Source organism: Poromitra crassiceps (genome assembly GCF_964638095.1).
Source record: "Poromitra crassiceps genome assembly, chromosome: 22".
NCBI classification, from domain to species: Eukaryota; Metazoa; Chordata; class Actinopteri; order Beryciformes; family Melamphaidae; genus Poromitra; species Poromitra crassiceps.
This window is the reverse complement of record NC_139647.1, coordinates 11,166,348-11,189,732: the sequence shown is the minus strand read 5'-3', so window position 1 is coordinate 11,189,732 and position 23,385 is coordinate 11,166,348. Positions and strand designations below refer to the sequence as shown.

The window sequence follows — 23,385 nt, the reverse complement described above, 5'->3', positions numbered from 1 at the left end:
ACACTTTATGATAGCAGCAGTTCAGAGAGAAGGGAGAGTGATGTAAAACAGCCCAGTTCTGCCAGAACCCTGACATCTGATAAAGCTGCTATGTCTGGTGTCTTTAATCTGAAGGGAGGATTTAGAGGAAAGCTGGACAGATCCGGCCCATATCACAACTACGGAGGAAAACTCCTCCGACTAACTAACAACATGACTCGGGGCAGAGACTTTCATGTATAGCTTGTTTAATATGATTTCTGTGTGTATTTAGATTAAACAGTCTTTTGAAGTGTTTGGGTCTATCATCATTTGACCCATGTGCTGTGGCCTCTCTGTCCACAGTGTGGTGACACCTACCTCCTTTGTGTATGGAAACTCCGTTGACGCCTCCCGCTTCATCCAGCTGGAAGACATGGAATGCAACTTCCAACCTCTTAATCTCACTTTCCAGGTACTATTAGCACAGAGTGTATAGAGAGGCAAAGTGGAACGTCACTTCCTGCTTCAGCACTGGACCAGAGATTTTCATCCGCCATTTATTTTCCCATAGACATTTCGTAAAAATGCTTATAAAAATAGTTTTACTTGTTCAAACCAAACGGTTCGGATATATTTAGAAACAGGAGAGATCGCATAACATTTCGATTTTTTTTTTAAAAGTTTTGGTCCCAGTGAAATGTTATATGGTCTCTCCCGATTCTAAATATATCTGAACCGTTAGGTAAAACTATTTTTTTTAAGCATTTTATGAAATGTCCATGGGAAAATAAATGGCTGGATGAAAATCTCTGGTGCAGTGCAGAAGCAGGAAGTAGGCGGTCACTTTGCCTCTTTATAGAGGGTGTGTTCACTATTTATATAAGTTTCCCTGTGTATTCACATCTGTCTGTCTGTCTCTCCATCATTCTCTGCCTTGTGTGTGATGCGCTTCCAGGCCATAAACAACGGGCCCAGCCGGCTTCCTGGCTCCACGGTGGACATCAGGATACCCAACCGCCTGGCTGGCAACGGACCTGATATGTTCCACATCATCGACACACAGGTGGAGGATGCTGCCAACAGCAGTTCTTCTATCCACATCATTTATCTCCAGGCGGTCCACATTCTGTCTTCATCTGTCCAGCCCCACGCCTGCTGTGGCTCCTGTTTGTCTTCACGGCACAGCTGCCTGTATCCACCTATAGTCAGATACTTTTATTTAATGAAGCAACTAAAATGGTACTTAAGTTAATCTGTGGTACTGGCAAAGGCAATTAGCATAGTGTGAGGCACCATTAAACCGGGAAAAAAGTCTAAGCCAAAGTGATGATATAGCGACCGAAGCTTTGTTTCACAACATTTCGTATTTAGATAAAGAAACACAATACTCCCGCTGGGGGGGTCAAATGTTTTCTTAACCCTTGCGTTGCTCCGTTCATATAGAGGTAGCTCATGGGGGAGCTCAACCTGTTAATTGTATTTACTGTGAATGGTGGGACCCCGGCTGACTGTATCCCACCCTCCCAGAGCCCATCTGGAATCACTTTGAGGGGGATCAGACAGTTTGCACGAAACAGGAACGGGACACCTGCAGAGTTGGCTGCTGCCCCCGTACCAACGTACCATCCCCATCCCTGTCCCACAGCCACACATCAGACCTGCTGTTAACGCCGTCTGCAGCCTGGTGCCACAGTGGACATATATACCGTTGCAGCTATATATTTTATAGTGTGATATTCTTACATTATATACAGACCTCCATTTTGTTCACGCGTGATTTACAAGCGCCTCGCCGTAGCTCCATAATGTTCTAATTTTGCTGTTCGGTCAATCGCTCAATCTTCTTTATTTACTGTGAAAATCTGGGTTCTCGCGGCCCGGGGGGGATTTCGCCAGGTTGAAGTTAGTGTACCGCGCGGCGGCCAATGAATCTTCCTAGCAGCAACTGCAGCAAAAACAACAGGACGCGCGGAAGGTCCTGGTGCTAAAAGCTGTGCGCAGGCCAGACATGCTGGGTGGTGGGAGCGCGGACAATGAGGATATAGGCTCATAGAGGATATTCCCACCTCCAGAGCCCACCTCCCACCTCCAGAGCCGCGGGTCTGGCTGGAGGGAGAGAGGGGAAAAGGGGAAGTGCTCCCTGGGGGCATGGCAGTAAAGCAGCCACCCCTAAATCACTCCATATGGGAAATCTGTCGGGGAGGGGCACCAGCCTCTCGCTGGGGGGGAGACCTTCCTGTCAACCCCTGGAGACACAGAACAATGGTGGGGCTGGTCTACTGGTGACAGTAGGCCCGATTGTCTCCACATTTACACTGTCAAACCCAAGATCCGACTATATAAACAGGGCAAAGTCGCAGACTAAACTCCTATTTCCCTCATCACTCTATCACGCTATTTCTGTTATGACACCTTTTGTGTTTGGTAGATAGATAGATTTTTTTTTTTGTCAACGCAAGTCAACACACTCTCTGGTTGTCACGAGACTAGAATTTCTACATTCGATACGATACCCAGGGAAATATCGATACTCGATAAAATTGTTGGTACCATGGGGCGGAAAATGACAACACATCAAGAGGCCTAAAAATATACAAAGACAGATGGACAGGCGCACGCTTCTCCATAATCTAGGCCCAATAAAACCCATTCAAATCTTTGCAGAGTAGCCCTGCTCTAGTCCATCAGACCATATTTAGCTTGTTAAAGCAACAGATACCCACCAATGATAGGAAGGGAAACATTTTGTATGTCGTATGTTTGATTTTTCATGAAGAGAAAACACTGCTGGTATCGATACTGTTGCAAATGAGTATTGTGTCCGTTCAAAAATAAATAAATTGTATTGATACTTTTGACAACCTTAACACGCTCCAACTCTGTCCCGCTTCAGGTGGCCGAGGGCCGAGGGAACTGCACGCCCCACAAGAACCCGACACCGTGCACCATCCCCCAGGACAGGGAAAGCATCTTCCACACCATATTTGCCTTCTTCACCAAATCAGGACGCAGAGTCTTGGTAAATACACACTGTGGCATGCCAGGGGGGCGCTGGCAGTCCCTCCCCGTGCAGATTCTTTACATTTTTAGTCCGTGCAACATGTGTTAAATGCATGTCTCTCCCTCTCTGTGACCTCTCAGGACTGTGACCGGCCGGGCAGAGCATGCCTGACGATCACCTGCAGTCTGGGCCCACAGTTAAAAGAGGAAGCTTTGAGTATAGATATCAAACTTCTCCTCAACACTGAGATTCTCAAGAGGGTAAGAAAACGGCTCATAAAATGTGTTTGCTGAAGTTTCTTCCATGTTATTATTATGATTCCGGGAGTAATAACTCGCCCCGTCTCTCTCAAAAACGACTATCTGCCCACAGGACAGTTCCTCGGTGATCCAGTTTGTGACGAGGGGCAACATGCAAGTAGATGACAGGGCCATGGAGGTGCTAAATGGCCTGCCAGAGGACATCTCTGTGAGTACACCATCATGCACACAGTTTATGCAGATTGAGCGTCAATCTGCAGTCATTTTGGGTGATCAGATTACAATCAGATTGCAATCTGATCACCCAAAACGCATGTTAGTGCCAGGTGTAAATGGCCTCTGGCCGGCGCTCGTAAGGCTTCAGTGTCTTGCTCAGGGACACGGCAAGATGGCAAGGCAGATGCTCGCTGAGGCTCGAACCCAGGCTTTCCGGCAAAAAAGAGCGACCTACTCTTTACCAACACCCTGCTGCAAAAAAACAACAACATATAATAAAAATATATATATTTCTATCTTTAGATGTACAGTCAGTGCAGCAGGAATGAAAGTCATATCACCGTGATCTGTTTAGACATTCTTGGAGCCCATTGACGTGTTACAGTGTGGAGTGTGTAGTGGGAGGTAAGCCCGGGGAACAGCTGGGACATGTGGTTGTATGGCGGCGGTTTTCTATTGGCTGTTTTGGGGGTCCTCAGCTGTGCTCAAGCCAAGGACAGGCTCTCCTCTGAGACGGCAAGTCGTCCGTCCCCCCCGTCCCCCTCCCTTAGCGTTGACTGATTGAATGGACCCCCAGATGAGTGGCGATGATTACACTGAGCACCCAGCATCCCCTGCTCAGGGATCTCTCATCTGATGAGGTTTGCCGGCCAGGCCACAGCCTCCTGACCCCGGGGCTCCAGAAGAGCACGGAAAAATTCAGAGCCGCCGTGAATATGTCCGTCCCACGCCGCTCTCTCAGCACTTAGCGAGTGTGCCGATTCCAGCAGCTATACCCCCCTCGGTTTCAGTCAACACCGCTACCTCGTCCCCCAGGACCCCCGGCTGACTAGAGTACACATTGGGAAATATAATTTGTGGTCCCCGCCGGCTGTATTCCTCACAGCGAGGCCTACCGGCTGCGAGACGAACATCAAGCTCAGTTTATTACCCGTGTCATGTACACAAACCAACATAAATCTGTAGGACTGTGTCGTACAAGTATGCGAGTTACAAGTTCAGCAACGCAGGCCTAAAGTTGAATGGGAGCGTTTGATTCGATCACCCGTAATAATTAATGCAACATAAACTGACCTCATAGCGCAGGGCTTTCATCTTTACTGTAACTGTACACGTCAGCGCCTTGGCATGCGTAACAACAGTTAGATTCCAGGGTTTAGGGGGAGGGAGGAGGTGTGAATGTGGGAAAGTATTTCATGGAGATTAATGTTCAGTTGTCCCTGTGGCTTTGTCTTGGTTTTGCAGTTGGTGTCTCATGCCACCGCTTTGTATTGTATTCAAGGCCCATGAGCTGTTGTACAGTGAAGCAGTTACATTTTTCATTGAATTTGGCCTTTAGCAAAAGCTAAAGCACTCCTGTTTGCAAAAATGTATTTTATATATATATATATATATATATATATATATATATATACTGTATATAGTTTTTTTTTCATTGTGTCATGCACTTAAAGGAACAGCTCTCCCTGAAATCCAAAATACATATATTCCCTCTCAACTCAACTCAACATTTGAAAAACTCAACAGCAATGTCTCTTTCCAGAAATCATGACCCGGTTATTCAAGATAATCCACAGACCTTGTGATGAGCAGTTTCATGGAGGAACTATTTTCTTTTGACCGAACTAACACCCGCTAGCTCCTAGCTAGTTCCTACATGAGACTGCAAAAGTAAATAGCTCCTACGATGAAACTGCTCAAAACAAAGTCTCTGCATTATCTTGAGTAACCGGGTCATGATTTCTGGAAAGAGACATTGCTGTTGAGTTTTTCAAATGTATTTTTTGGGTGCTTTGAGCACCACAAGCCGAGTGCCATCCAGTTCCATTGTATTGGAGAGAAGGCAGACATCTCTGCGGCCGATATCTCCAAAACTCAGGCAACTAACACAAAACGATATACTGTAGATGGATAAATTGCACTACTACAGGTGAGAGGAAAAATATGTATTTTGAATTTTAGGGTGAGCTGTTCCTTTAACAGTGCCCAGCCCACATGGGCTTACAAGACACACAAGAAATACAGTATAACATAAGCTAGCACTATAAAAATACAACTAAATCACAATACTCTTAAACAACAAAACAGATGATTACTTTCTGAACAGAACATTCTGCCTTTGCTCCCAGGCCTGGGAAATAAAAATGTCCTACAAAGAAGGTCCCTTTCTTGAAACACAACTCAAGTTTTTCATAATCATCCATCTAAAAAAGAAAATCAGCATAAATATTATACAGGCTTATCTGAGGAATCATGTGTTGTTTGGGAGGATGCATTTGGCTTAGTGGCTCATCGGGATTTAAAAGTCAAACTTTAACTTATTCATCCTATAATTCTTATTTGATTGTGTACACAAACACGCCCATCTAGCTCTTACTCTTAATTAATGCATCCTTAGTCAAGGGTGGAGGGTAAAGTGTGTGTGTGTGTGTGTGGGGGGGGGGGGTGGTGCATGCCATGGAGAGGTTGTAAACACACACTAAAAAGACAGACACAAACTCTCCATGGTCCCGCTGTTACATATGAACAAATAGACTGCGACTGAACGTATTCATTCATAATGTAGTATTTGTTCTCCTGAACGCTGACGTTGAAGCCAGTTGAGCTGTGGTGCAGCTCGAGTAAAAACCACTGTTGATTCAATGAAGAGATGAAAGTACAGAGGCAGCCATCTTCAGTTGGCGCCAGGGCCGTGACAGGTCCCTGACAGGTCCTTGGCATATTAAACAAAGATAACACAGAAGCTTAACTTAATATACTTACATTTAACTTCACTTATCTTATCATCACTTAAACCAATTCAACCTCTTAATAAGCAATATAGATAGCATTAGTTTCTCTAAGCAATGTCGCTTATGGTGTAAGTTGTAACAAAGTTCCGTTCTTTGGCTATGGCACCCAAAGGGACTTCGCCACCAACTGAAGTTTCCTGCCACTGTAGACTTGGAAATGACTCATGTAGAAGAATCAAAGAACTTAGCTTAACTTAACTTAATTAATAACATTTTCTATGTGCCCCCTCTGATTGGTCATTATTAACACATGATCAACACAGCCAGGGTCATTTTTCTCATGTTACCAGTGTTTGTATCAAATGTGTAAGGTCAGAGCCACTGTTTCACTGTGAATGAATTCAAACTCAAAGTTAAATAAAAGTACTTGTGAACAGCAAAAAAAAAAAAAAAGTACTGATGCTGGAAAGTTTGCTGAAGTACAATAAATAGTATATTTGTAAAAGTATACCATTACCCACCTCTGTAGTTTTTCTTTGCAGTGTGTTTTGGGTTAAGTCCACTCTGTTTGCTGTCAGTGACAGATTATTGAGCAGGGCACTTGGTCACCCATGTCATGGGAGAGAGTCTATCACGGTTATTTATTGTTGTCAAGCCTTCCGGGCTGAGCGAGATTCTCTGTGAATCAGCCTCAGTGCCGGCCTGCAAGACATCAATTCCAAGAGATATGTCTCGAGACTCAAAAGGGGAGTGGATGATATATTATTTTGAACTGCACTTATCTATAATAAATGATAACTTGTTATTGTTATACACAAGAGCAGTGCATCAGAATCAGAAAACACTTTGTGTTCAAGCTACTGTATGCGTTATTGATAGGACTGATGGAAACATCACAAAACAGCTTTAGCAAATAAGTAGCTGTTGTTGTCAAACAGTCTAATGCAGTGATGGGGGAAATTAATGTTTGTAACTGAAAAACAAGAGTTCATTCATTCAATTACTTTTTGCCTAGCAGCCTAGTCATTTTGAAAATTAGCCTAAGAGTATTAAAGAGATACATTTTGCATTAATATTATTAGCTTAATAGTATGAGCCTGTCGGTGTGTCGGTAGCCTTGGCTGTGAGACATATATTTGTGTATATTTGTGTGTCTGTGTGTATCTTTGAGTGTGACTGTCTGACTGACACGGAGTGTTTGTGTGTTTCAGCTGATCTTCGAGGCTCTCCACAGTCAGGAGCCGAGGGGTTACGTGGTTGGCTGGATCATCGCCATCAGTCTACTTGTAGGAATCCTCATCTTTTTGCTGTTAGCTGTGCTACTCTGGAAGGTAAACCCCCACACATGTACACCTGTGTGTGTGCACGCATACTCAAGATTCAAGATTCAAGATTTTTATTGTCACTCCGTGGTACAAGTATCACGTGTGAAATTCTTGTGCTGTGGACTCTGTTTACAACATAGTACAAATATAACGGGACATATGAGTGCAAAAACAACAAGACAGACACATTTATACACTGTCATCTATTGTGAACCCCCGCGGTCAGTCTCTATGAAAGTTTTAGTTTTAGCACATACTTCCTCCAATACATGTGTAGTTGCCAGCCGCTTGTTTTCACCTTACAGCGAGGAGTTTCACCGGCAGGACGTAGTGCATGGGAAGAACACCCTATTCCCCCCAGTTGCCCTCCCCCCTGAACAGGCCCCCCGGCCGACCAGAGGAGGCACTATAGTGCAGCGACCAGGACTCATACCCTTTAATCCGGCTTCCCACCCTGCAGACACGGCCAATTGTGCCTGTATGGACGCCATGAGCGAGCCGGAGGTTAACACGGGGGCTCGAACCTGCGACCCTCGTGTTGGTAGGCAGGGAATCTACCGCTGCCGCACTACCCGGACTCCCTAGTCTCTAACGTTAGGAAACATCCCCTCCTCGGCTCACACGGCTTATTTCATGGCTCGTCACAATAGAGTTTTGTTAGAAAAATGTTGTTATTCTGAAGCAATAGCAGTAAACAAATGCCATTGGGCATGTCGTTGCCAGAATCGCCAAGATCAAACTCTGGTTAGACCTCAGCGCTTTGAAACACCCTTCAGCATGCAAAGGACAAATCAAAGAGTGGACAATAATTCACACCATACCGCTCACATGAAAGCAGAATCAAAAAAGGGGAAATGGCAATTATGCTAATGTCCAGAGGCCCTGTTCACACAGAACTCCTTTTCTTTTTCAACTCACTTGATTTTCCACTGGGAATAAATACCACAACTAAACCTTGGAATGTTGGTCCTGGGATACGTTTCCCCCGTTCCCCCAAGTCCTTGGATCTTGCCAAAATAAACCCCACTTACAAGAGCGGCACATGTCCTGTATTGCTCTTTGCAGGAAATGCCTGAGGAGAGCAGAGGTCTGTATCAATAAACTGTCGTAGTCAAATACCGATACATGAATGGAGTCACAGGGAGAAGAGGCATCGTCTCGGCGTTGCTGACACACGCTGCTTTCTCACACTGGTGCGCTCTCCGTTTAGATACACGCCGTGGATCTTCTGCCCTCTCCATCTCTCCGTTTAGATACACACCATGGATCTTCTGCCCTCTCCATCTCTCCGTTTAGATACACACCATGGGTCTTCTGCCCTCATCTCTCTTCTGTTCTATTGATTTCACCTCTGATCCTCGATAAATACATGTCATAGCTCAGGGAAATGTCCGTCTTTCACACAAGATTACCTGCTCTTTACTCCAAAAAGAAACAACGCATTTCTTTAAGTAAAAAAGGTTCATTCTAGGGCTGTAACTAACGATTGTTTTCATTATCGATTAATCTGTCGATTATTTTCTTGATTAATTGATTAGTTGTTTGGTCTATAAAATGTCAGAAAATGGTGAAAAAAATGTCAATCAGTGTTTCCCAAAGCCCAGGATGACATCCTCGAATGTCTTGTTTTGTCCACAACCCAAATATATTCAGTTTACTGTCATAGAGGAGTAAAGAAACCAGAAAATATTCACATTTAAGAAGCTTGAATCAGAGAATTTTAAACTTTTTTCTTAAAAAATGACTTACGATTAATCGATTATCAAAATAGTTGTCGATTATTTTTCTGTCGATCGACTAATCGATTAATTGTTGCAGCTCTAGTTCATTCCATCCCATACTGTTGACCCCAGGTATAGTTTACAAACCCCTACAAGCTATGTTCCTCTCTCTCTCCTCTACAGATGGGTTTCTTCCGTCGGCGCTACAGAGAGATCATCGAGGCCGAGAAGAACAGGAAGGACAGCGAGGAGAGCTGGGATTGGGATGCGTTGGCGTCGGAAAAGAACCACTGAGAGTTGCGGGCGGGGCCCCCAGCGGAGCCGGCGAGATTAGGGATTGGGTCGGGAAGGATCCAATGGCGCGGGGTCTCGCGGATCAGTCACCCCCAGCGCGAACCGGGCCCTTCGGTCTTCCATATGTGGAAGAGAGGAATTTTCTCCATATTTTTTGGAGACTTGATATTTTTTGGGCGGGTGGGGGGTCCAGGAAACAGGCTTCTGAGGTGACAGCATGGCTTGCCAGAGGGACACTTGCTGTGGAATTCAATCAATCTCAAACGGAGATAATGTTAACTCCCAGCCGTGCGGAGAGGAACGGTTGATGGAGACTTGACATCCGTAACGGGGACGTGGAAAACGGCATGGATACTACCGGACAACAAAACCCTCAGGGCTGTGTTAAATAGCAAATTTATTTTTATACATACAGTATAAGCCATATTGTATAAAACTGGGCTTCGAGACAAGTTGGGTTATTGAAGGCCATTATAAAAAAAATACTGTAACTACAGTATGTTTTCCTAAAAGCACTGATGTTTGATAAGAATGAATGCCTTGGCTCTGTTGCTTAACTTTTAGTCCAAAGATATGTCATGTACAGTATATGATTGGAGCCAGTTTGTATATTCAGTTCTTCCTGGGAGTGAAAGATTGTATCTTATCTGTCCTATTTCCGGCTCATGAATATCTCTTACGCATCTACTACCCCCCTCCCTCTCTCATAATAAGCCATAGCAAATTCTGACACCCGCACACACACACATGATATAAAAGCAGTGCCCTTATGTCATCCACGAGTCAAAGTGATCTCAGAAGAACCCGGCAAAAGTGCTCTGTGAGGACATGAGTAAGACAGGAAGTGGCTGTCGACGGTGCTGCAGAGTAAACTGTACACTGTATGTGCCGTTTCCTTTATGATCCACGCCTGGAACGTATGCAGAGAGCGGGTAGTCAGTTGGGTCTGTAAGCCACCGTTCACTCTTCTAAGCTTTGTGACTTTCCAACATAAGCATTCCCATTTGTGATGGTTTCGCTTTTATCCTAGTTGTTTTGTAAGGTGATGTAAGTGGATAGAACATCATCGGATTGGCCGAATTTGAATTTGAAATGCTTTGAATCGAGAAAATGCTTTTAAAGTGCAATGTGCAGGTGCATCAAATTATCAAAAGCTGCTTTCGCGAGGAGCTATTGCTCAGGTATACAGCTGACTTCAGTGACACACCTGTTTTTTTTTTAGATAGGCTCCAGAAACTTGCCAGGTTCCACAGCAGAAACTTCCACAGCAGTCTAGATGTTTTAGTGAACTTTGTGGTGTTAGTCCTCGTGCTATGGGACATGATTCTTTATCCGTAATCATTCTGATCATGATTTATTTCCTTTCCACAGCCTTCACCTAAATCAGCCATCTTTAATTTTATGATGTTATTAGGCAATACGTTTTAGAAGGAAATATGAGCTGTACTCTCCACGGTCAGATGAAAGTGTGCGTTGGGAGTCTACCTACAGCCATTCACAGGGGCCCATGGCATGAGTAATGCCCTAAAAATAGGTGGGAATGTGCTGCACTCAATCACGACACGTAAACTGGCTCTTTGGGGGCTCATGGGAAAAGCCCATTTTAAGTCAACATGGAATGTTTTACACCCTGAAAATCTGCCACCATTCAAGTACATGCAAGCTCCTCGACAAAGATCTCGCTCAGGTTTGACCCTAAAATTTAGGTTCAAAACTGAGGACATAAGAAACATTTAATGTTCTTATGTCTCTTTTCAAATGCTCGCTTTGATTTGACTTTTAAATGCAGTGAATGAAATTTCATATAGAATTCCCCTGAAGCTGTAATATGCATTTGAAGCATTTTAATTCTAAAATTAGATGCATCCAATGAGATGATTGCGAACATGGAAATAAAACTCAATAGAGATTATTGTTGAAATGATTTGCTAGCTAAAGACTGTGTGTCAATAGTTTTCGATGCGGTATAGTTTTTGAAGCATTTAGCGATGACCATCAGCTAACAGTTCAGTTAAAAAAAAAATCAAAAATGGATATCGAGAGTTTTGGGATGAAACCCTTCACTTCCTTTCTTTTGAAACTGACCGGCGTCAGATTTGAATGTGCAATGCCAAAGAACAGGAACCACAGTATATTTTAAGTGCTCTTAATGTGTTTCTCAGTTTCTCTTGGAACAACAGAATGATGTAAGTGCTAAGACACTTTATGGCTCACTATGATTGCTTGGCTCTCTATCGGAGTATGAATCTTTTATGGATCAGACACACTTTATCTCACCAATGAATTCCACTGGCATGGCATATACTGTACACATTCACATCTTCCCTCTGCACCTGTAAACGTTATGCTAACGGTGTATGGGGAGAAACCAACACTTGACATTTTTGGTAAGTTTGAACTGTGATGGTTATATTTTTTGTTTGTATGTATGTCATCACCGGTATCACACTTAGGTATTTGGCGATTTGTTCTGAATATACTACTGTCACTGAATATCATTTTGCATTAGAGTGTGCTATATGTTTGATGTTTAAACTCATGTTCAAGCTGTATATTTATCTGTTGATAAATTTTAGAATGAAATGTTCTGGTGTTGGATGCAGTTTTTTTTTTATCAAGAAACTTCCAGTGTGGCTCAGTCTTCCTCCTCTTTCTGAGGTGTGTGGCGCCCTCTGCTGGTTGGCTTGCTCTCGTCTTGCTGTCAGTACAGGCAAAAACACAAGGACCTGGAAAGCTCAAAACTACATAGGCTATTCAAAGATCCTGCAGCACTCTTTAGGGCATACAATGGGCAAAATGCGGCCCCGGGGCCGGACCTGGCCCCTGGACCATCTCAATCCGGCCCCCAAGGTCCTCAAAGAAAAACAAAACGACCCCCAAAAACTCAATGAAAGGCAGAATTATGTTAATAAATCTCATTGCTACAGCCATTGGATTTGTGTCACTATTATATCAGGAGATTAACAAGAAATTACCAATCACAATGGGAGAGAGGGTTAAAAATAGGGAGACTCCCGCGAAAATCAGGAGTGTTGGCAGGTATAATCTCCAATGTGTGGCCCTTCACTTACTTGATGTAAGTAAGTATGGCCCTCTGGAAAACAATGTTGCCCTCCCCTGCTTTAGGGTGTAACTGCATAAATCGATACTGAGGGTTAGTGTACCTGACTTCAATGCACAAACACTTTAATTTTAAGGCTTATATATTATATTATAATATCTTTGGATTCTCTACATAGACTATTCTCGCTGCAGGCCGGGACACTGCCACCGCCCTGTAGGCTTGCATGCACATGACTATGACTAGGAGGAGAAGGCCAGCTAATGACTCTGCACAACAATGTTGGATTATGTGTGTTGGTCAGTTGACACCGGTTGCCATGAAACACTGACGTCAAGCATATGGCTTCTCCCTAGAGTCCAATGAATTATTAACACAAACAGACCAACTACCACAGTGCATACAGCAAGAACACAATTACAGAGAGCTGTTCTGTTGACAGCAGAGAATCACTCTGCCAATATAATGTCTTCTCTGCTGGATCATCATGGGTTGATCAGGACTGCAGCGGTGGAGCAGGTGGTCGCACCCATTGCAGGTCATTTGTGCCACTTGGTGCTGCTGTGTGAGGATGTAGAAGAGCCTGAGATGTTTGCCCAGCTGGAGGGGGCAGCACAGGCTGTGGCTAAAGCAACCAGGAACATGGCAGCAGTGGCCTCCAGGTATGTGCTGCTAGCAGAATTATCATTTATCATCACACACTGGTCTGGTGCACTGCACAAAACTGTATATATAAAGGCTGCTATTAATGCTACCTCATGTTTCAATGTGCTGATTTAATTTATTTAACCGAATGACGACATGTGTGTGTGTGTGTGTGTAATACATCAGATGAACACCAGACTTATTTATTTCCAGGCAAGTAAGCGAGACAGAGGATGAAGTCATGGTCGTGGAGATCTCTTCCCTGTTGGAGTCAGTGACTGTGTCTGGACAGCACGTGTTGCTGGCAGCCCAGAAGCTAAGCATCCAGCCCAGACTGGCCGAGCACAGAGAGGAGCTCATCGCTGCTACACAAAACGTCTTGCTGGGAGTAGTCAAAGTACAGTATGATTTTCTCTCTCTCTCTCTCTCTCTCTCTCTCTCTCTCTCTCTCTCTCTCTCTCCTGGTCAAAGGTGTAGCTGCAAATGTGTTAAACAGTGTCATACAATGTGAATTATTATAGATGATAAAAAAGATAAACAAAGACAGGGAGAGTGCAGACAGACACGGTGTAGCTGTCCAGGCAGTAGGCTGATTTAAAGCACTGACAAGGCCCAATATAGTCATCATCCGCAGCGGTAACAACTGCTTTTTTTTTTTTTTTTTTTTTTTTAAGAAAGGAATGGTTTCCTTAAATGGCAATAGCGCTTAAAGGGACAGCTCACCCTAAAATCCAAAATGACATGTTTTTCCTCTTACATGTAGTGCTATTTATCCATCTACATCGTTTTGGTGTTGAGTTGCTGAGTTTTGGAGATATCAGGCGTAGAGATTTTTGCCTTTTCTCCAATACAATGGAACTGGACGGCACTCGGCTTGTGCTGCTCAAAACGGCAAAAACATACATTTGAAAAACTCAACAGCAATGTCTCTTTCCAGAAATAATGACCCGGTTACCCAAGATAACGCAGACCTAGTTGTGAGCAGTTTCATGTAGTTCAGTCTAAAGAAAATAGTTCCTACATGAAACTGCACACAACAAGGTTTGTGGATTATCTTGAATAACCGTGTCATGATTTCTGGAAAGAGACATTGCTGTTGAGTTTTACAAATGTATGTTTTTGTCACTTCGACCACCACAAGCCGAGTGCCATCCAGTTCCATTGTATTTGAGAGAAGGCAGAAATCTCTACGGCTGATATCTCCAAAACTCAGCAACTCACACCAAAACGATGTAGATGGATAAATAGCACTAACATGTAAGAGGAAAAATATGTATTTTGGATTTTAGGGTGAGCTTTCCCTTTAATGAGTTCACCTATAGTATGTTATCCCTGTGGTCTAGGATCCAATAATAATGTGTGAAGATAGACATTTCTCCCCAGCTACAGAACTCTAATCTGTAATGTCATGACTCATGACAAAAGATGAGACTCTGTGGACATGTAGAATATTTGTCTGAACTTTTACATGCAAAATATCTATAATTCATGATGGGGGATTACATCAGTTATCAGTTCTTAAGTAGAAATAAGAGCCAGAAAATTGCCTTATATAGGCTACTGTCACAGTCTTTTATTTTACAACTTTTACAAGGAGCTCTACATTGGTACATCACAGATGTGTGACAAACTCTTATGTCTTGCGTCTGGCTATGGAAAACATTCACTAAATCTGCCAAAACGGCCTTAGGGTGTAGAAGTATCATGTGTGAATAGTGTAATTCTCATTTAAAGTTCAACTCTTTCTGCAGGCAATACTAGCTATTCCATTCAGAGCAGACAAAGCTTTCTTTCCCATCGCTGTTCAAGCTTTGGGATGAAACAAATTCTGTGACCTCAGTTTAAACCCATAAGGATTATGATATTATATATTTTGTAGTATGTTATGTGCTTGTATTGTAATATAAATGATATAGTATCATGTAAATAAATATATAGCTACTGCATTCCGTTTGAATACATAACTTAATATGCATACAAACCTAGTTTAGATTTTTAAGTTCTGCATCTATTTATAAACTATTCAATATTTAATACACAGTAATAAAGCAAAATGGGGGGGGGAGTCTAGCAACAGTCGCTTTGTGATTTATCTGTCTCTCTGTCCCATAGGTCCTATTAGTGGATGACGATGCTACTGTTAGGAAGATATTATCTGCTGCTGACCGGGTTTTGGAGTGCCTCTCTGAGCTGGGTTCCTCCCTGGACATCGGGTCCCTGCTCAAGTCCTTCCGGGCATTTTCTGAGGCTCTGCTTCTCCTCAACGACCTGACAGTGGAGAGAGCAAATTCCTTACAAGAGCCCAGACAAACAAAACGTCTACTTGACTCTCTGGAGATCTTGAAGAAGTGCATTTCCATGCTGCACACCTCTATGTGCACGACCATCAAGCACCCTGCAAGCAAGCAGGCCCAAGAAGCCAAGAGGTACATTCTGGACAAGGTGGAGAGCACAGTGAATGACATCATTGATACCCTCAAGAGTGAATGCCACAGAGGATCCCTGGGTCCTTGTGGGTATTATACTGGGAAGCGGAATAGTCTATTACAGCTTCTTACTCCTTCTTCCATCTCCTCAATGAGAGGCAGTGGCTTTGACAGCATGGTGAGAGATCTTGTGTTCCACTGCATGGTGGTGGCCAACTCTTCCCGCAGAGAGTTTCAGCAGAGAGTGGTGGGTCATTGCCGACATATCCTGCAGTTCTGGTCAGAGATAACGAGGATTCTAAAGTCCTCGGAGGATCATGATAGTCCCAAGCAGGATCTAGAGAACATCTGTACTTCATTAGTGCAGCAAATACAAATGCTTGACAGAGCCTTGATGACCACCGTTCTCTATCAAGTCTTGGACACATTTCTTATAGCATCGTCCACATTTGAAGAAGTGGCGAGTGCGATGAGACAGATCCTAGACATGGAATCCTTTACAAAGTTCGATCTGGACTTTGTTCAGCCACTGCTCGAGGATTTCATATATTGTACTGACAGAATTATCCAAGTTGCAAACTTTATCTCAGCTGTGGCTGTTGATGCAAAGAGTCTGGAGAACGTGGAGAACTCACGAACGTGCCTCACAAGACTCCGGGCTGGGATTGCACCTCTGTCACTGGAGCTGGCCGATAATTCTCTGCAAACTGTTCAGAAGCTCCATGAGGCATGTCAGAGATGGGAGGAGGAGACCACTCAGCTACAGGATGCTTTGAGTGACGTCATGGATGTTCGGGAGTTCACCAGCATTGCTATTCACGAGATGGTCAACGACCGTCATGGATGCGACGCAGCATACAGAGAGCAGAGCAATCAACTGTTTAACGAACACGCAAATTACCTCATTTGTCACATGAGACTAGTGATTCACTCTGTGAAGAGACACCTGGACAAGAGTGATAACCCCATCTACAGGAATGGCCTCTTGGTCCTGATGAAACAGGTTCAATCATCTCAAACCGCAGTGGTGGGGTCAGTCAGAGACATGCTGCTTGGTTCCGGTCTAAACGTGGAGGTATATTCGACCTTTTCTGACAACGTTTCCATGGCGATCCAACACTTTAAAGTGCTTAGAGAGGGACTGGACGGCCAACAGCATCCACATCTCCTCAGCCCGCTGCGAGAGGATGCACGTCAGCCTGTGGACTCACATTCACCTTTACCAGTCAGTGACACTGACCCACTGGACCTGGACCATAGAGTTAGAGGCATGGATTCTCTTTGTCTGGAGGTTCCACAGAGATATTTCCAAACAGAACATGAGGAGGAGCACTCAGCCGGAGAAACTGTAGAAGCGGTGCTGGCTCATAAATATGACAGTGATGATTTAGAGATACCAGCTGTCTTCGAGCAGCCCAAACCGACCCACAAGCCTCTCGACTTTGACCTTTTGCCCCTCTTGTATGAAGTTGTTACTGTGACTAAAGGGAAAGACGTGACAGCCCTCAGCCAAGCTTGTACCGGCGTTCTCGAGCTGTCAAACTGTTACGCTCAAGCTGCGAAGGAAGCCTCGGCTATTGTCGACGCCGTCGATTGTCAGACACTGGACAACTTTAGGGCAGAACTGGTGTCACTGACTCCACTGCTTGTCCAGACAGCCCAAGAGACCGCGATGAGCTCAGGGATGAGCACGGAGAGCGTCTACAAGCACAGCGCACTGTTCTCTGACCTCATCAACAACACCCGCAAAGTCCTGCTCCCGGTGGCCGGAACCTGGTACCACGCTGTGTGCACGATGCTTCAAGGCAGTCCGCCAAACACAGCGGCCGCTGTCGCACAGCAACTCGGTGAAGTGATGACGTTGTGCGCCGACGTGGTACAGCTCTTGACGTTGTCTGATTTAACCACACAAAGTGACAATCAAGAAAGTGTTACTGTTTTACACAACAAGTTGAACAAAGCCCAGAATAATAGCAGGCATCTGGCAGAGATCTCCAACACGCTGGAGGGTAAAGCAGATCAACTCGATGGACCATGTGTTCTGTGGGCTCTGTCCATTCAGATTCTGTTAAATTCTCTGGATAAGATTTTGGGCACGTCCACTGCCGTGAGCCTGTTGAGCCCTCAAAAACGGCTGTCAGCGTTGTCTGAAAACTCACTGCGAATCCAAGAGGCCACGAGGCTAACCAGTCTAAATTGTAAAAGTGCTTACAAGGTCAAACAATTGACCGAATTCCGGGATGAACTGAAAACACTCACTGAGGCCTATCTTCATGTTGCAGAGGATCTTAGCATCACGGCGAGTGTTCTGCAGCTCGCAAAGTCGGAATTTTTACAAAGAAAACTTTTGATCAAAATAAGAGTGCTATCTGGGCATTTAAGCAAAGCGAATAAGGACTATGATACTGCGATTGAAAATATTGTCAACATTGCCTATTTGTCAGCTGAACATTTCCGGGAGGACACGACAGAAGACGCAGAGCAAACGTTTGAAAATGAAGCACAGTTACTTTTCGAAAATGTCAAAGCGACGACCAAAAGTGTTGAAGACTGCTTCAACTACATCCGCGACCCGCGTGCCCGTTCCAACCTGAGGTCTATTAACGACCACTTGTCCTTTCAGATCTCTGATATCGTGAGCAGAGCTAGGCTTATGGTGGAGACACGCTGCGTCTGCGACACCCTCAGTCTGGACGTTCACATCCAGTGCTGGTCAGCAAAAGCGCACTATTTGGCCGAAGAGATCAATAAACTCGATGGGATTCGCCAAGACGCTAAAGAGCGCATCACGTTTGGTTTACAGGGCAGAACACCTGAAGGTATCCAGGAAGTGCTGACTGCAAGCCCCACTAGTGTGAAAGAAGTGGAATTTCCTCCTGACACAACATTGATATCCTGGCAGAAGAGCCATACAGAACATGCAGATGCTGCAGTGCCAGTGACACAGGTGAACATGCCTGCAGTGGCCAAATATGAACCTGCCCTGGGAAAACGTGTAGGTACCTCACAGTTGATAATAGGGCTGTCACTTTTTCCCAAAATAAAGTTCGAACGAACTTTAATTGCCCGCAAAATGTTCGAATATATTCAAAGTTTTTTGGTTAATTAAAAAAAAAAAAATTGCAGGCCAGGCCACCGGGCATCGGTCCGACGTGCCCGATTATGCAGTCCGCGCCTGCCGGTTACATTGTATAAATATATATAATATAATATAAAATATTAAAAGAATATTAAAAAAAAATCCTCAGCTGTCATGGTCCAGTCAGTCAGCTCCTCTCCGCTGCTGTGTTAGCTTGGACGCTCACAGTCACAACACTGCCTCACAAACTTGGCTGCATCCAACTCGAGACAACTTTTCAGACCCTGGAGACAATCTTTCTCAGAAGAGACTAACGCGACAAATCTGGAGACTTTTTCTGACATGGGATTAACATTACCAGCAAGCAGCAGTTGGTTAATTTTGGTTAATTAAAAAAAAAAAAAAAAAAAAAAATAATAATAATAATAATAATAATAATAATAATAATAATAATAATAATAATAAAAAACATTAAAAAAAAAAATCGAACAGGTCAATTATACATTCGAACATGCCCTCCTCCCCCACATTCGAAGTTAAATTCGAATTTCGAATAAAAAGTGACAGCCCTAGTTGATGATAGTTAAATTCTTTACATTATTTGAACTTCATAACAAATCATTTCCACATCTATATCTCTGTAGGACGCTGCCACTTCCGCCGCATGCAAAGAAGGGTCTTCCCTCGCCTACACCTCCCTATTTCTTAAGCAAGAGACTGATTGCTGGGACCCCAAGGACAACCGTATCGTCCAGGTGACCAGGACGATGGCTGACAAGATATACTACATGACTCAGTATTTGAGGAAGAAAGGACCAATACCGGTGATGACCACCATTGTGCTGTGACCTGTGCCTTCCCAAAGTATCATCTTTGTATTTGCAGCTAGTGTAAGCTACCTCCAAACGCAATCATTTCTTCTATTTTTTTGCAGAATAAAGAGGAATTTGTCAACACAGCCAAAGATGTGATCTCAAACTGCCAGTCAGTAACCCAGTTCATCAGAGACATTGCCAACCATTGCCTGGATAAACAGTGTACAGTGGAACTCTCCCTCATAGTGGAGCAGATTCTCACTGTCACCAACCAGCTCAACATCATCTCCAGGTCTGCACTATGAACAATAAATATGCTTCAGTTAGTAAAAACATAAACCGTTTTAAGAAAGAAAAAATATATGTGTGTTTACTGTGTATTCAGTGTCAATGCCGTGACGCCTGGTTGCAAGTCATCTGATGAGATCCTAGTCAAGAATGCACAGAATCTACTCGAGACGGTTCTGCGCGGAGTCCACGCTGCAGAGACCGCCTGCATTACGGTAAATCTAACACAACAAACCTAACAAATCTGTAATATTATGAGATCTTCCCCATCGATTGTGTGTGCAAAGCTTCTGGGCATTTCAAATAATCTGTTATTTGATGTTCTGTGGAGTGCTTCCTCGGCCATTTTAAGTGCATAATTCTTCTCTTGGGCCAGGGTTTAAGGCAGCCCGAGCCAAATTCAGATGGCGCAGAGGCTGCAGCCCTGTGTTTCCAATGGAAGAGGAACCTCCAGATCCATCGAGCCCAGCAGAACTCCAACCAAGAGACTGACGACCTGGGTCTGAGGAAGACCTCGTCTCACCCTGTAGCACCCAGCCTCGCTCCACCAATGCACATTCAAGAGGGCTACAAGTGATCATATATTATTAGCAAGGCCGGATTAACCATAGGGCAACCGGGGCAGGTGCCCCGGGGCCCTCGGGGTGAAGGGGCCCTTTTTTTTTTGGTCGGGCTCATGTTGGGCTCCACAGAACTATGACACAAATCTAAGACCAATCAGAACAAAATAAAATGTGTTTCCAAGAAGATTAGGTCTGATGATTTAGTCTCATTGGATGCCTGTGGGCAAGTGGTGACCAGGGGCGCGGGAAGTGGGGGTGCTTGTGGTGCTGCGGCACCCTCTGCTGTTTTGTATTGGAAATGTAATGTAAATTATTTTTTCATCATTGTAAAGCCACAGCACACTGAAGAGGATATTAATGTGAAGATTAGCCTCTTCCTTTTGCTCTCAGAGTGCATCAGATTCATGCATTTTACTTTAAAATGTACAAAATTTCTTTGTCCAGGGGGGGTGCCCCCCCTAGAAACCCCCCAGTCACACTAATATTTTTATCCTGCTGGTGCTACCCCTGTTTGCAAAGCCTAGAATCGCCTATGAGTGAGTGAGAAACTGAATCTGAGAAACTGAATAATGACATAACAGTATAATACTAATGTTAATTTAAAATGAGATATTCCTCTAAATATGGCGAAAAAACATCCAAACATCCGGACGATGGGTAGGGGGGCCCCTGGGAGATTCAGTGCCCCGGGGCCCCTGGGGGTGTTAATCTGGCTCTGATTATTAGTAGTATTATTATATTATATATTATATATATATCAATATTAATGTGGTTCTTCAATGGCCCTGTCATGGGGACACCCATGCCCTATAGAATTATACTGTTGAGTTGGTGTTTGTTTGCTTGTGACATTTTATTCATTGTAGTCTGTCTCACTACAGTGGTGCAGTTGGTGCTAATTAACACTTGGCAATTCTTCATTTAGGCCTGGTGTGTGAAAGGCGGAGGAGTCCACCCTCATTGGAAGAGAGGGGTAGTGGATTGTGCCAAGTGATTTGAGTAGAATAAAATGTATAAGTCTATTTTGAGTTAGAACATGGATTGGGACATTGCAATATATTTGATTGGTCATCCAGTTATTCAGCGATACTAATGTAACAAATTATTGTATGGAATGTAATCCTTGATCTGTTGGTTCTTTAATTGACACTGATTGTCAGTCCTGTGTTTGTAGGAGGGGCTTGGGCTATTTAACAGGTAAGCACCAGTGTGAGAGAGTTCACTTTTTCCATTATCCAGGAATGGACAGGACTTCTGGCCTGATAGCTGGGGCCCACGTTTTGGATGGGTTTAGCCTAGACTAAGGGTTCCAGTGTAAGTTCTGGTGTCTTCATTCTTGTTTTGTTCTGAGTCATTGTCTTTTGCTTTCAACCCAATTTAGTATTTTTTTGCCCTTTTTGTATTTTTGTTGCAACTCAAAATGGAAATTGCCAGTTTCCCCACAATAAACATTTTGTGGTGAACTTGAAGCCTGCCTCTGCCTCTGCTCCTGTTCGCCATCCGCACAGGCCCTCATATGGAAATTATTTTAATTTGCTCCCCACCACAGGGAGATCAATGCAGTGTCGGCAACACGGATCAGTGCTAATAATATCTAATAATATAAATAAATAATATGCTAATAATAATCTGCTACGGCGAACCAACACAGCCCTTCAGCTGGTAGGGACGCAATATCTTGCTCAAGGACACTTCAGTAGAGTGGACAGAGATGGCAAAAGTACACACTTACTTTACTTAATCACCAAAACTGGAAATTAGCATGAATTATATAAATAGTGAGGCTGAAACCAGGAAATTGTTATACTGTATTGTTCCTTTTAATCCATTTAGAACACTGATCTAGAGTCTGAATTGATGTTTGGAAGTCCAGAAATTAATCTCTTGCCATAACCGAGTCTACTTAACTATTTCTAAATGGACTAAAAGCTAAAATATACAGTAGCCTTTTCCAGATTTTGACCTATAGCCATGCAGGCACTTCAAAAGTCATAGAGAGAAATACAGTCATACAGAGAGAAATACTGCATCAGTGGCAGTGCCTTTGTGGTTCACTGTGTATGTCAGCTGCCATCAGATGAAGAGGTTGTGAGTTCTAATCTGAGAGGTGCACAGATTGAACTTTTATCTGTTTTTTAGGCAGCAGTTATTTGTATTTGAATAAAAGTGGAAATAGGCATAATCTTCTTTTAGTTTTTATTACACTTCTAATTAATTCAAGGATATTAAAGCTAGGCGGTGTTGTAATACAGTATGTCTCCTGCATAGGGAATCAAACCAAGAATCCACCTGTCAGGTAACGACAGACACAGGGACTCATCCTGCTGAGCTATGAACTGTTTGGAGTTCATCTTTTGAATTCTAAACACTGTGTTCACACTAACAACAACACAGCATAAAGAGTGAGATAGGTTGGAATTGAAGAGTGAGCAGCCTAATCACAGCCTGTTAACTGTTCAGGTGTGGCTGGTTTGACTGAGGCTAAGGGCTTTTAGACACTTAACAAAAACCTTTTCCTAGTGGCAAATAAATAAGAAGTGACCCTGTTCTAGCCTAGGCTAACCCTGTTCCAGCAGTCAAACGACCTGGCCTAATGGTGTCTGATTTTGGATCAGAAGACTGAGGCTTTGAGTCCCTTTGTGGTCAACTTTCTAGTTCAGCAATTCCAGAAGTTTCTTTTAGAGCAGCAGGCATTATAACTGTGATTGGTAGTAGTTGTCTGTTTCTAACCACATGTAATCTGTTGACATGCATTTGAACTAAGTTTCGATAAACAGATGGGAATAGTACACACATTATTTTTACTTGAGTAGAAGTACAGTTACTTGTACAAAACAAATATTTCCGCCGGCTGTTTCTGTGCAAAAAAATAGAAATAATAATAAAATCACCAGACCATGTCACAATTCTGTTTTAGAATTCATTCATTTCTGCTTCTTTGTTTGATATGTCATCTTTTTATTGAAGATGTGATGGGGGCATATTAGTGTTCTTAAAA

The 23,385-nt window shown here is 43.6% G+C and overlaps 1 protein-coding gene across 1 annotated transcript in view; it reads left to right on the top strand.

The window, feature by feature from the left end:
• itga9 (integrin, alpha 9) overlaps nt 1–9,605 on the top strand; it is a gene marked incomplete at its 5' end in the record, with an annotated part of 71,660 nt that extends 62,055 nt beyond the window's left edge. The window contains 7 exons of the mRNA XM_083657974.1: nt 325–433; nt 917–1,024; nt 2,855–2,980; nt 3,103–3,222; nt 3,335–3,430; nt 7,382–7,501; nt 9,400–9,605. Coding sequence (XP_083514100.1) covers nt 325–433; nt 917–1,024; nt 2,855–2,980; nt 3,103–3,222; nt 3,335–3,430; nt 7,382–7,501; nt 9,400–9,510 — 790 coding nt within the window. The 3' untranslated portion in view covers nt 9,511–9,605. The remainder of the gene's footprint in view (nt 1–324; nt 434–916; nt 1,025–2,854; nt 2,981–3,102; nt 3,223–3,334; nt 3,431–7,381; nt 7,502–9,399) is intronic.
• Between the last annotated feature and the right edge of the window lie 13,780 nt (nt 9,606–23,385).